The sequence below is a fragment of the Mytilus californianus genome, unplaced genomic scaffold, assembly GCF_021869535.1.
Source record: "Mytilus californianus isolate M0D057914Y unplaced genomic scaffold, xbMytCali1.0.p SCAF_1, whole genome shotgun sequence".
NCBI lineage: Eukaryota > Metazoa > Mollusca > Bivalvia > Mytilida > Mytilidae > Mytilus > Mytilus californianus.
In genome coordinates, this window is record NW_026262581.1 from 97,053,453 (window position 1) to 97,068,504 (window position 15,052).

At 33.8% G+C, this 15,052-nt stretch overlaps 1 protein-coding gene across 1 annotated transcript in view; it reads right to left on the minus strand.

Annotated features, from left to right (window-relative positions):
- The window catches only part of LOC127738417 (uncharacterized), a 175,977-nt gene extending 169,422 nt beyond the window's left edge, over window positions 1-6,555 (minus strand). Inside the window, exon 1 of the mRNA XM_052249661.1 lies at window positions 6,163-6,555. Coding sequence (XP_052105621.1) covers window positions 6,163-6,472 — 310 coding nt within the window. The 5' untranslated portion in view covers window positions 6,473-6,555. The remainder of the gene's footprint in view (window positions 1-6,162) is intronic.
- Window positions 6,556-15,052: the final 8,497 nt, after the last annotated feature.

Consider the following 15,052-nt stretch of genomic DNA (forward strand, 5'->3'; position numbering starts at 1 on the left):
GCATATCGTAAAAAACCATGTAACATATATTTCCTTTTGCTGTTGACTGATTGTGTTCTTACATGATGATGATGTTGAGGCGGAGGAGAACGTCGACGACGACAACGAAGACGATGATGATAAAGAGGATGATGACGGTGATGACAATAACGACGACGATGATAATGAGGACGATGACGATGATGACGACGACGATGATGATGTGATGTGATGTGATGTGATGTGATGTGATGTGATGTGATGTGATGTGATGTGATGTGATGTGATGTGATGTGATGTGATGTGATGTGATGAATAATAAAAATAATAGTTATTGTTATTATTATTATTATGATTAAAACTATTATTATCCTTATTATTATTAGCCTTGGGTGATTTAGATTGTTCAACTGTAACTAGGATTTAGTTTTCTAGTATCATTATTATTTGTTTAATAGCATGACCCTTATCATACTAGCTTTGACAGATTTAATAAAACCTTTCACAAGTTAATATTTTCTTTTTTAAATATTGACATATGTTGATTAACTGATTATTTCTTTGCATATTTCAAGTACGCTTACACTTTTGAATATTTTAGCGTATCATTATCCAGTAACCGGAAGAATGGTTGCGAAAGGGATGTATATCGAATTTCTTTTCCTTATTGTTTAGTGTTCATTAGTTCACTTCGACATTAAACATTGGTGTAATATATTAAGCTAGTATGAGAAATATGCATTATCACGTTCAGGCTCTGTTCCAAGATTTTCAGTTTGAAAAATGGGGTAACAGTGGTAACAAATTTTCGACTCCGCCCCTGTTTTAACGAAAATCATAAACGCGTACATGTTATATGGCGCTTGCAAACTAAACGTTTTGGTTTAATGTCTTATCTATACCGGTTTAATGCGATGTCTTGCCTTTATCTTGAAAAGCAAATATTTTCGTACAATATAGTGATAATTGCAATAATGTTTTTTTTTTACTTTTAAACCTGTCAGCATCTTCCCCTCCTAAACAGACATTCATTTAAATCATTGTATTGATTCACGAGTCAGTACCCAGATCCACTTAAAAAAATCGCCCCCTTTTTTAGCTTAAACAGATACTTGCCAAAATATTTTTATTCGGTTCAATAATTTGACTAACGAACTTCGTGTCAATTTGTCGATTTAAAGAGTTGTGTGTTAATTGTTATCTGATCAGGTCAATCGCACAGGTCAGAGGATAAATTGTTTTGTGATCCTGGCTGTTACATTCGGTGTCTTATAAAAATAAATTGTTGTAAATGCAAGTCCCACAGGGCTATTTACAATAAAAAATCACAATTAAATATATGCACAATATAAGGGAGCTACCATTTGATTTTTATGGAGGGGGGCTAGGATGAAATTTTAAAAAAAAGGCAGGACAGGAGTTTTGAGTAAAAAAAAAGGCAGGATGAGCAACTTTGCAAAATAATAAAGGAAGATAGACCCCCCCCCCCCCATAAAAAATCAAATTATAGCTCCCTAAGCAAACTCACACAATAAGCATGACAGTATGAGCTGCTGTAGTATAACATAGGCAATATTGTTTTATATTGAAAGACTACAATGATGATATAATATATATATGTTACAGACATTTTCTAAATTTAGGCATTTTGTAAAATGACAGAAATTTGGAAACAAAATTCAACAAATTGCCTGTTAAGTTTCAGCTAATTTTAGAAAAAGGATATCATTGAGATATATATGACCAAAAACACAAAATCTTGTAAAGATAGTAACTAAATGTTTGGTAAAAGTTTATTCTTCAAATACCAGCTGGGAAAGCCTGTATGTCTATAACTAGTTCTTTCAATCTGTATTTCAGATAGTAATTTTGATATCGATCTTCTTGTCATGATGTCAGAAGGACAAATTCTCTTACAACAGAATAGCAAACAATTTTTTTAGAAAATCTAGATTCAAAACAGAAGTCAGTAATATGTAGCAGAGAAAAAGAAGAATGTTTTTTATTGGCCGATTGTCGATTGTTGTTTGTTTGCGTTTAGAAGCAAATAGTTCATGAATATTTAGGACGATAACAAATTGATAATATATCAAATAGGTAAGTTCTGCAAAAGATTGACCGTTATAAAGGACATGAATTTCGACTGCCTCTTGAAATAAAAGTATGTTTGATAGGGACATAAACGTTGCATTCCACAGGCCACCTACGGAAAGGTCAAAGTGTTCTTAACTTGCAGAGAGCATGGTCTTCTCCTTATATGAGGCGTCATATTTAATTCCCCATGTAGAGAGAATACAGAATTTATACATCACGCACAGCCAACCGGATTACCCGCTATAGCATGGGTTTCACCGTACAAGGTAGTCCAAATAATTATGACGTCTTGAAAGGCTATTATATTTTTTTTCTTTGACGACTTACATCGACGTCGATGTAAGGCGTCAAAGAAAAAAAATATAATAGCCTTTCAAGACGTCATAATTATTTGGACTACGTCGATGTAAGGCGTCAAAGAAAAAAAATATAATAGCCTTTCAAGACGTCATAATTATTTGGACTACGTACAAGGCAGTGTTTGGTTGTGATGCAAAGATAAGAGTATATTCATGCATCTTCAATGCCTCATTCTTTGATCTTTGATCTTTATAATTTGATGAATTAAGACGACAATGTTAAAGAGGGGCAAGAAATACCCAAGGGACATTCAAACTCATAAGTCGAAAATAAACTGACAACGCCAAGACTAAAAAAGAAAAAGACTAACAGACAAGCAACAGTACATCACCAAACACAACATAGAAAACTAAAGACTGAGCAACACGAACCCCCCCCCCCCCCCAAAAAAAAAACAAAAAAAAAACTGGCGGTGATCTAAGGTGCTCTGGAAGGGTAAGCAGATTCTGTTCCACATGTTGCACCCGTCATGTTGCTCATGTAAGTACAAACCCGGTGAAAATCTCGTGAATCGATCAAGTAGAGACAAATTTACGCAGCTGTGAAACAAAAACTGAGGGAATCGCATGAACTCAATAACAGGGGAGACCGGGTATTCGACGGGGTAAGTGTCTCCTGCTATGGGAAGATCTGCTTCAACTTGCTGGATGCTCTGATAAGCTAAAAATTGTAAGTCTTGATAATGTTTCTTTGAATTTTTCGGGTACACATGAAAAATAAGATATTCATGTGTATGCTGTTTGGAAAACCCCATGATTTTCGAACATTACGTGTTTTATCAGAAAAAAAGAATTAACAGAGCCGAATGTGTCATGGTCCGGTTTCCACCAAATGTGGTTGTAGTGCTAAGACCAGATTTAACGTCAAATGATGTATTTGCTAAAACCTCGGGGCAAATTATTTTTTATTATTAAAACTCTTAATATGCAAGCGATAAAATCCATATATTATCATAGATAAACTGCGCTGTTGGTCAATACTTTCAAAGGCTCAGTTTTTGTGAACATTTCATTCTTTTGAAAATAATAGCAGACATTTTGTAAAATGCCTGAAAAAAATAGTCAATTAATAAAATGCCTGAATCCTACAGGCATTTTAGAAAATCCCTGCAATAAATAGTTGGTCTCAACGATGTTAGATCTGCAAATTTGCGTAAGCAAATCTTTGTTCTCCCCTCAGCGGGATTCGAACCCCTGCATCTGAGACATCGTGGCAACACCGCCTGCACTGTGTCCAGCGTAATAGACCACTCAAGCTATATAAAATATAGCTTTCGCTAGTCGAGTAATGCCTTTCCTCGTAGGCTTTATCTGGAGTTGTAACACAGTACATGATGTATAATGGCTAAATTTGAGACGAAGTATATATAAATTATGATGTTAGCCATGTATAACCACAGGTTATCCGATGGAGAACGTCTGTCGTAAAGTTGTCACATATTTAGACGTATTAAGTACGTCTGAACCAGTGACGACTCGACAACAGATTCTATCCATCGGACCACCAACAGTGATGGTGATACAAGGCTGAAAATACATTCTGTATATATAATTCGTCTAAACAACAGCTCAACAATGTTAGATCTGTAAATTTGCGGAAGCAATTTTTTTTGTTCTTCCCTGGCCGGGATTCGAACTCATGCTACTGAGATATCGTGGCACCAAATCGCCTTGCACTACTTATTTAAAGCGATGCAACACGGGTCCGCATACAACAACATCATCATGATTAATTTTGATAATAGGTGACAAGGCAACAACCAACAATAGGACACAATAGACTCCATTAGAAACTTGCAAGATAATTACTTTGAAATGATTTATATATAAAAGGAGATGTGCGTTATGCTTCGATGTGACAGAAACAAACAAAACCATCGTGCATACAGATTTTGTCTCATTCTATTTGGTGGAAAATCTTGACACGGATTCTGATATCGAATATTACAGCATTTTCATGTCATGCTCCCCTTAATTCCTCCATGAAACTAATGTTATGAAAGAACTTAAAAAGAAATTAATAGTAAATACACGATTTTCATTTAAATGATAGATCTCAAAGATGATTTTAAGATTGACCAAACTCGTCCATAGGTTTCAGGACAAAAGATCTCTTGCTGTAAATTATTATTTTGCAAAACGCTTTGTTGTTCATAGCATTAAGGTTGGGTCTACGGCGATTCCACCAATCCTATTTTTCTTTTTGTCTAAATAAGCATTTGTGCTTGATAATTAATAACATTTTTTTATTGAACACCAATGCGTTAAAGATGGGAAATAAGTCGACATATGGTCGTACATGCTTTTCAATTTTTAGGAAATATCGTCAAAAGTGGTCGTCTGCGTCAAGGACATATTTGTGAAAATGAAATAAACCTTTCTTTTTATCAGACCCGATATTACAAAATAAAAAAAAAAAAAAAAAAAAACAAAACAAAACAAACAAAGTTCACAAAGGTTTTATCGCCTTCTAACCAGTGTATAGCTGCTGTCACTATGAGTTTTTAATCTTATTGGATTATAGCCCTAACCGACCAAACGATTGGATTACTTTACTGGAATTTCAAATGATTTTTTCCATATAATATTATTCGGCGATCCAAAATGGCAGTCCGATTGTGACACATAACTAATTCTGGACCTTGCATTGAATCTATTTGTCATCCATAATTGCCGTCATTGCATGGGATTCACAAACTTGTGGACACATAGGCTATTGATGGGCGTTTTAGATAAATGTTTTAAATTTTAATATCTGAGTTCATATGACCCGACTTCAGACTAAATGATTCTTGAATAATTCACGTAAAAGTTTCATAATTAATATCCAGGTGAAAAAGGTGAAAAATACTTTATCATTGGTAGCTAATTGTACCAAAATTTTTAATTATTTAGTCGATATATCTGAATAATGTGTTCGGGCAGGATGGGATGTCGTCCGGTGACGTTCTGAGCTAGCACGTTATAAATCCGACTCATCGTGTCGGTCTAGTACAGAGCATGGCATTTTTTATAAATTATATCGTATTGCCATGTTATTGCACTGAATATAAATGTAATATTTGTCATAGGGATAAAGCAGCCATCAACGAATCACTCAATCAGCCCGTTAATTCTTGTAGACGTACAAAAAATAATTTCGAATTTTGATAATATGGTTAAAGGTTAAAATGTACAAAGCTATGAGGTAAACTATTTATGACTTCAAAACACATATATGCTAGGAATTCTAATTCTTTTAAACAACAAATGTATCTTTGCAAGCAGATTTGATATAATGTAAGAGTCGAAAATCTTGAACTGAAAATGGAGTAACTAGTCACGCAAAATTGTCGTTGTGGTCGTTCGTCACTGTGCTTGTTCATTTATGTATTTGGGAATTCTTTTGTGCGCCATCTGTTGATGCGCAGAATGTTTACTTAAGGCAACGGCTCAAATTCTGGACAAGTCAAGTTAGTTTTGTTCTATTTAGGTTGTGGGATTTTATTTTAAATAGAACGATTGTTAACGTTGTATATCTTTAGCAGCATACTAAAGCAAGCTCGCTAAAAAAGTTGAATCATCGAGACAGTTGTGTCGCTATCTTAGCTCCACATACTTTGAAGGTACCCGTTTCATGACTAAATACAACACATAACAAGGGATTTCTTAAAATTACCCTCCTCAGTGACTAAAGTAGTGGAGTGGGTGTACCCGAGCCAAGTGCAGACTTCGATGGCCTGTTATTTACCTCCAGATCCAGTGGAAGTACCCGCTCCAGGTCCACTTTGGGCGGGAAATCCTTTTCCGTCAGCTGTAATTATTCCATTCTCAGATACAGTTATACTTGTGGCTTTTATTCGAACAGTAACATTGCTATCTGATGGATTTCCTGTTATAACTAAAGTTCCGTCTACTTGGATAGAATCAACTGTTGTCGAACTACTGATTGTACATGTCTGTCCTGCGCTCACTGTTATAGATCCACCACTTTCACATCCATTTGCAAACTCCACACGCAGAATCAATAACAGGATCCCTAAACAAACATGAATTTTCATGTTACAGAAACAGTCATTTCAAAATAAAGAAAAATTGAAAAAAAATAAGAACCGCTTTCATATGACGAGGGTTTCGTCACTTATACAGAAAAGTTTCCAAAAAATGTAAGTTTTCTCTAAAACAACGCTAAGTAACAATACAGATCATTAGTATTTTGACAGATCAATATGAAATATATATCTATTTCAAAAAATCCTTTGATTCTGCTTTGTTTTAAATGATATCATATTGCACGGAATTGGGACACAAACAAAACAAAAAATTATTTAAAGAGTTTCCTATTGAAAGTTCGTAAAGGTGAGACATGTCAGAAAATAAGGACAGACACAACTAAAGAATTACGTTCCGATTTCTTCCACCTGGAATGATCTTTAACTATAAAATTTAATCGAAAGGGTTTTTTTGTTCTTTGTTAGATTTTTGCTCTCTGTCTGTCACTCAAACTTTTTATGAACACGTTCCGTCATTTTTATATATAATTATACAACAAAGAGTCTTTCTTATTTTCTTATGACTGGCTTGTTGTCTTCTTAGATTTCATGTTTTTAGTGGGTTTTTTTAATGTGCTAAAACTATGTTACACTCAGTTAGCAAAGCAATATTATTTGTTACTCGAATACAATTAACGGAGGTTGATAACTCGTTCCTCATGAAACGAAATGCATCATAACGATAACCTATTGGGTTAAAAGACACCAGCATAGTTGCGTTTAAATCAAAAATACATTAATTTGCATGTACAATGATTGATTGATTGTTGGTTGCTTAACGTCCAGTGGCAAATATTTATGCATATTCAGGACGATGCATGTACCATGTAAATACACGGGTGTCATTCGGTTTATCGAGAGAAAGATCGTGAAAGAAAAACTAACGGTGGTCAAGCATTGCGATCAGATCGTGAAAGATCTGGTATAGGATCGTGAATAAAATATTATCGAGAAGACACATGCTCCGTCAGTAAATAATCTATATAATCAATTATTATGAAAAATATTGGAAAAACAAAACTGTCTGTCAAAATGGTTCAACATTCTGATTAGTATCCAACAAAAAATCAAGACTTAAATATACACCGTTTTTACAAAACTACAAAAGGCAGATTGCTCTTCGAAATTTCAGTGAAATAAAAATGTAAACAAACGTGATTTTTTTTCAAATTTTTAATGCATAAACTACTTTTCTACTAGAAATATCGTTCAATATTACTGTTTGAAATAGTTCTTAAAGTTATTTTGATTTAGTTTATTCAGAAAATTTGAAAAAACGGTAATATTTGTAAAAAAATTGATATTACGGATCGTGACAGATCGGGTACCGCATTTGGATGATCGTGAAAAGGATCGTGAAAGATCTGTTGCCGCTTATACGTTATTGCAAAATTGCAAAAAAATCCACGAAAACGCTCGAATCTTTCTTTAAACAAGCGATTATTTATGCTTGTAATCGGTATATCAACAGATTGGAATTACATGACTTATTCCGCTTCACTTTTGTTTGTGAATAGGCCATAATTGTTCAATGCCATTGGATTTGATTTTTTGATAATACCACACCGACTAGTTTTCTTATAAGAATATAAGGGTGTCTGTCCGTCCTGCATAAGTTTTATTTTGTTTGAAAAGTTAAGATTGTCTCATCTGATGCCCATTAATTTTTATGCATAGTCATATCTGTAAAACGAAGATCCTTGCTGATTTTTGTAAAAATTGGGGAAAAAACATTGTTCAAAACAAAAGAGCAGAAAAACAACTGTCATATTCTTGACTTAGCACAGGCATTTTCTTAAGCAAATGGTGGTTAAATCTGGTTTTTTGCTTGTTTATACGCCCACTTGTATGACAGTTGTTTAATATTGCCAAATTAGGGGAGCAACACTTACAGAATTAATTGGTTTACGTGGTCATATCAGGCATCCAGTAGCATACATCACAGACACACAACACAGCTTAATTTAACGTTCAATAGATATCAGAAGATGTGGTATGAGTGCCAATGAGACAACTCTCCATCTAAGTCTCAAATATATTTTGTCCAGATCCTGCTCCACATGTGGCACCCGTCGTGTTGCTCATGTTAGTACAAATCTGGTGATAAGTCTAATTCGGTTGGTCACATTCGGTTGGTCACATTCGGGGAAAAGGGGACGGGATTGCAGTTACGACATTTGGAACATATCCGTTGTCATCTGTGAAACAGATATTCCATAACGGTCAACCAACTCGTAATGGCGTCCGTAAAATCTACGAAGGGATGATTTCAACTTTACCACTTGGAGCTCTTGGTTCAATAGCTTCCTTGTGAGCAGCAACCCTCTATCAAGGAAATCATGATAGGAAATACAAGCCCTGGAATATCGTATCAACCATGTCAACTGGGAGATATATACTCCGTATGCAGGCGCTGCTGGAATGTCGCTACATAGAAATGGAAAGTTCACAATTTAGTAAACTGGTATATATTTGTCTCGTAAAGCTTTTATTTAATCATGATCACTAATGAATAGATGATGATATCCACCCATTCTTCCGAATTCAGAAATTATTCGATAGCGGTCAAACAAATCATGATGGCGTTTTTATAACTATTATAAGGAGATCAGGTCTAAATATTGATACTAGATAATAATTTTATTACGAATGCATATAATGTAATTTTATTATTTAATTGTGCGTTCATAATTTATATGGTTGATGGTTGCTAATATACTAAATATACATGTACACTGTGATGTTTATTGTTGTAGTTATCAATTATGTCAATCAATTGTAACTGATTTGTATGCCCTTTATGGGCCCTGTAATTTGGGAAATAAAAATATTCTATTCTACGATTGAAGAAATTACTTTGGGAACCTTATGTTCAATAGCTTCCTTGTAAACAGCAATCCTCTATCAAGGAAATCATATTGGCCTCGATTATGACAACAAATGGAAACTATGTACTGCATATGCAGGTGCTGCTAGAATGTTGCTTCACATAAATGGTGACCTATAGTTTCTAAAAACCACGTCATTCGGACTCTGGTGGATAGTTGTATCATTCGCAATCATACAACATATCCTTATTTGTTTATATCATGACATATCAACTGTAGAAAATTATAGTTTGAAATTCGTTGATTAGTTCGTCTTTAACCAAAATTTTATGAAAGCGAAATATGGTAAGTTTTAAGCAATTTTTCAAGGAAGTAAAAATCAACCCTAAAATGTCTTAAAAATAATTAAATGTAAGGATGAAGTTAAACTTCAAGGGTTACAATAGACTTTCTGTTAAAATTTTACTTGAATAGTCATACTGTTAATATCCATTCAGTCAAAAAAAGCTTCTAGACAACTAAATGTTCTTATAAGTGTAGGAATCTATACTTAAAAAGATTAGGTCGACTGACTATATATAGCATTCTACGATATTAGTTTTCGGCTATCAACGGCAGAATGAAAAACTTTAATTCCTTTAAATCACAAGTCTATAAAGGAACCAATCAAAATTCATTGTTATGTTATAAAAATCATAACAAGTTGTATCATTAGCTAAATGTAAAGAACCGAAATAATTCGAACAGTATAAAGTCTATTTCTTTAATTTTCAGTCGCCAATTATATATTTTTAATTAATTAAAAATAGCACTAAAAAAAAAGAGCAGGGAAAATTTAGAAAAAAAAATGTTTTAACAGAATTATTATGATCAAAACAGCTCTTCTGGGGAACGTTTTGAGAATCATCACTACCATCATTAAACATATGAAGAACTATAGCAACTGAAGAATTTAAAATTTTCAATAATCAGAGACCACTATTTTTACATGATCTTTAAATAAGAAATAGAAAAAAATAATATCTTTTAGGTACAGATAATACGAGTTTATTTGTCAATCAAGTCGGGCTCGCGAGTGTTTGTTACAAATTGTTTAGCAATACGCACAAGAACAAAATGGAATTGCTATCAGCATACAACGATTCAGACGTTATCTTGGATATAAATAACTATAAGCTAAATGTTATCAAATTAATCAACCCTAACCCTGACCCTAAACCAGATTAAATTAAACCCGGCTTTAACATAAAACAACTGATTTTCAAAAGAATGCTGGAATTTTCCTGAGTCACAATTAAAGAGATATTAGAAGTTGTGATATGAGTGCCAATGAGACAACTCTCCATCCAAGTCAAAATTTATAAAAGTAAACCATTATAGGTCAAAGTACGGTCTTCAACACGGAGCCTTGGCTCAGACCGCACAGCAAGCTATAAAGGGCCCCAAAAATGACTAGTGTAAAACCATTCAAACGGAAAAACCAACGGTCTAATCTATATAAAAAACGAGAAACGAGAAACACATATGAACCACATCAACAAACGACAACTACTGAACATCAGATTCCTGACTTAGGACAGGTGCAAACAATTGCAGCGGGTTAAGATATAAGAAGATGTGGTATGAGTGCCAATGAGACAACTCTCCATCTATGTCAAAATTTATAAAAGTAAACCATTATAGGTCAAAGTACGGTCTTCAACACGGAGCCTTGGCTCACACCGAACAGCAAGCTATAAAAGGCCCCAAAAATTACTAGTGTAAAACCATTCAAACGGAAAAACCAACGGTCTAATCTATATAAAAAACGAGAAACGAGAAACACTTATGAACCACATCAACAAACGACAACTACTGAACATCAGATTCCTGACTTAGGACAGGTGCAAACAATTGCAGCGGGTTTAGATATAAGAAGATGTGGTATGAGTGCCAATGAGACAACTCTCCATCTAAGTCATAATTTATAAAAGTAAACCATTATAGGTCAAAGTACGGTCTTCAACACGGAGCCTTGGCTCACACCGAACAGCAAGCTATAAAGGGCCCCAAAAATTACTAGTGTAAAACCATTCAAACGGGAAAACCAACGGTCTAATCTATATAAAAAACGAGAAACGAGAAACACTTAGGAACCACATCAACAAACGACAACTACTGAACATCAGATTCCTGACTTAGGACAGGTACAAACAATAGCAGCGGGTTTAAACGTTTTAATGGTACCAAACCTTCACCCTTATCTGAAACAATAGTGTAACATCACAACATAGAAAAACACACTAGAAATTATCAATTGAAATGGCTTAACTCCATCAAAAGACATATTAACACCAGTGAACATACACTGAACAAATAAATTTGATCTATGATACAATGCAAATACAAAATAAATAAACTAAGAGAAGAATAATTAAATTAACATTTTATACCGTTGTGAAATGTTAAACAATTTAAGAAAAACGATATACTTGAACAAAAATATCAGCCATATGCAATTACTTTAAACACAGGTAAATACAAACTAGAGGCTCTCAAGAGCCTGTGTCGCTCACCTGTATTTACTGATGCTTTGGAAATCATGTAAAATAAGGTTAAAATCATAATTAATAGTATTAGATATTAGATATTATAATGATATCTAAGATAATAACAAAAAACTGCAAAATTTTTGTAAAATTACTAACTCAGGGGCAGCAACCCAACCACGGGTTGTCGGATTCGTCTGAAAATTTCAGGGCAGAAAAATCTAAATCTGATGAACATTTTTGCCACCTGTTAGATTTGCTCTAAATGCATTAGTTTCAGAGATATAAACCAAAAACTGCATTTTACCCCTATGTTCTATTTTTAACCAAGTCGGCCATGATGGTTGGAAGGCGGGGTCATCAGACAAATTTTTTAAACTAGATACCCTAATAATGATTATGGCCAAGTATGGTTAAATTTGTCTCAGTAGTTTCAGAGAAGAAGATTTTTGTAAAAGATTACAAAAATTTACGAAAAATGTTAAAAATTGACTATTAAGGGCAATAACTCCTAAAGGGGTCGACTGACAGTTTTGGTCATGTTGACTTATTTGTAGATCTTACTTTGCTGAACGTTATTGCTGTTTACAGTTTATCTCTATCTATAATAATATTCAAGATAATAACCAAAAACTGCAAAATTTCCTTAAAATTACCAATTCAGGGGCAGCAACCCAACAACAGGTTATCAGATTTGTCTGAAAATTTCAGGGCAGATAGATCTTGACCTGATAATCAGTTTTACCCTATGTCAGATTTACTCTAAATGCTTTGGTTTCAGAGATATAAGCCAAAATCTACATTTTACCCCTATGTTCTATTTTTAGCCATGGCGGCCATCTTGGTTGGTTGGTGGAGTCATCGAACACATTTTTTAAACTAGATACTCTAATGATGATTGTGGCCAAGTTTGGTTAAATTTGGCCCAGTGGTTTCAGAGGAGAAGATTTTTGTAAAAAGCTAACGACGACGACGACGACGACGACGACGCCGACGACGACGACGGACGACGGACGCCAAGTGATGAGAAAAGCTCACTTGGTCCTTCGGGCCAGGTGAGCTAATAATTTTGTTGTTAGGTATACGTGTACAGTTCAAATAGAGAAAGGAAATATTTTTACAAAATAAATAATTTTGATGTTCATAGTACGAAGAAGTGAAAATTTATAGTAATACCAAACACTTATCAAAGCTGGTATATAGACCAGGTATAACCCTGAATAACATTAAATAACAAAAAAGAATTACAATTAGTATCAACAGGTCATAAACAAGAAAGTACGATTTGAGAGTACTCGCAGTTACTGGTACCAAACCTTCACCCTTATCTGAAACAATAGTGTAACATCACAACATAGAAAGACACACTATAAAATATCAATTGAAATGGCTTAACTCAATCAAAAGACATATTAACACCAGTGAACATACAAAGACCTATTAACTGGGGAACATGGAAGGAGATTATCATTTTACGAAATAGATCTTACCTTGCGTTATTAAGGAAAGAAATGTAATTCGTCTTATGTCACTTTTATATTACTTTTATCACACAATATGTTATTTTAAAGGTTAGTGGTTTGATATATCTACAGCAGCCGTCCCGATTTTTGTTTATGCTGACTCATTCGGATTTTCCCCCCTTGTAATCATCTTTGATCAGACTTAAATATTTTTCACATTCAAAACTTCAATTTTTATTTTAGACATATCCTCAATTTCTCCTCAGTAATTAGCTTAATTTTTGTCGTTTACCATAAATTAATGACCATATTTGCATGTTTAATGTGCTTTGTTTATATGGTGTGATTTATCTCCGACTTTTGTTAATTTCGGTGTAAAAGCTCAATATAGAGCTTATGTTGTCTATGTTTTAACATGTCTCGAATTTAAATAAAGCGTCTTGTATTTGTATTTATATTTTCTGTCATCGATTTGTTTGCTTTCAGTTTATTATCGAACTATCTCATTTCCAATGAATGGTATTCTAAACAGAGACATGTTGTAATAATAATGGTCTATGTGTCTCTGTTCTAAAGGAGATCAAGCATTTTTTCATCGTTGCCAACAACATCTTTTTTTTATTTCTTCTCAACCTGGGAAATTATATCTCAACGAATTCTTGAATGAATAAAAATACGTATTTTCCAATTTGCTGATTACTGGCTGGGTCTAGTATTCAGTTTTCATTCATGGTCATGCTCAGGGCACGCTATAACTTGTCCCTGTCTTTTCGTCGTTTTTATTTTTTGCCATGGTATTGTCAGTTTTTATAGACCTTATTGCTATTTATTGCAATCCGTATAAGTTCTAAAATTACACAAATTCGTCATAACGTCACTATCCAGTTGAACGGGCTAACTGGGGTCGTGTTTAAACAATGTATTTATAGCATAAAATTTTCAAAGAAACATGACTTTGTTCAAACCATCGTAAAAACTCAAAACAACGCATTTTATGTCCAACGCAAAAATCAGGAAAAAAACAACCTTTTCCAATATTTTATGGATCGTTCAAGCTAGAGATGATGTTTTATATATTCTTATTTACCAACAAGGGTTAAAAATAATGAATTCACTATTTCACAACCAAAGAATGCATTTAAAAAAATGTTAAAAAAAAACATTAAGAAAAGGCATCTACATCTACATCGTTCGAATATTCATCAGCACATTGATGACTATACGTCGGCGCATCGCAAACAGACACTTATTAAAAGATAACAATTTTATGAGTGCAATAATCAAAACTAATTTTGTGCAAAAAATAAAAATAAACACATTTAGTACATATATTTACAAACAGGGTAAATATCTAAATATACTGACATTGGATCGGTATTTTAAACTGATCCAAAGAGTTAACGCTGATGACGTCTTGTGGTAATGAATTCCAGAGTACAACTGTGAATGGGAAAAAGCTGTACTTAAAGTATTTTGTTCTGGTGCTGAATGTTTAATATTGTAGTGAATTGGTGAATGTGGTGTTTTTTACTGACAGTGGTGAAATGTAAAGGTTTGGATCTACTGCTATAAGTTTGTATGTGATTTTGTACATCATTGTTACTCGATTGATGTTTCTGCGAGTTTCAAGTGATTTCCATTTAAGGTGGCCAATCATAGAAGTGACACTACTTGTGTTATGGTACCTGTTGGTGACGTAACATGCTACCCTTCTTTGTACTTTTTCAATATTTTTGTTTTTGTTTTTGGGTGTTAGGAGACCAAACTGAA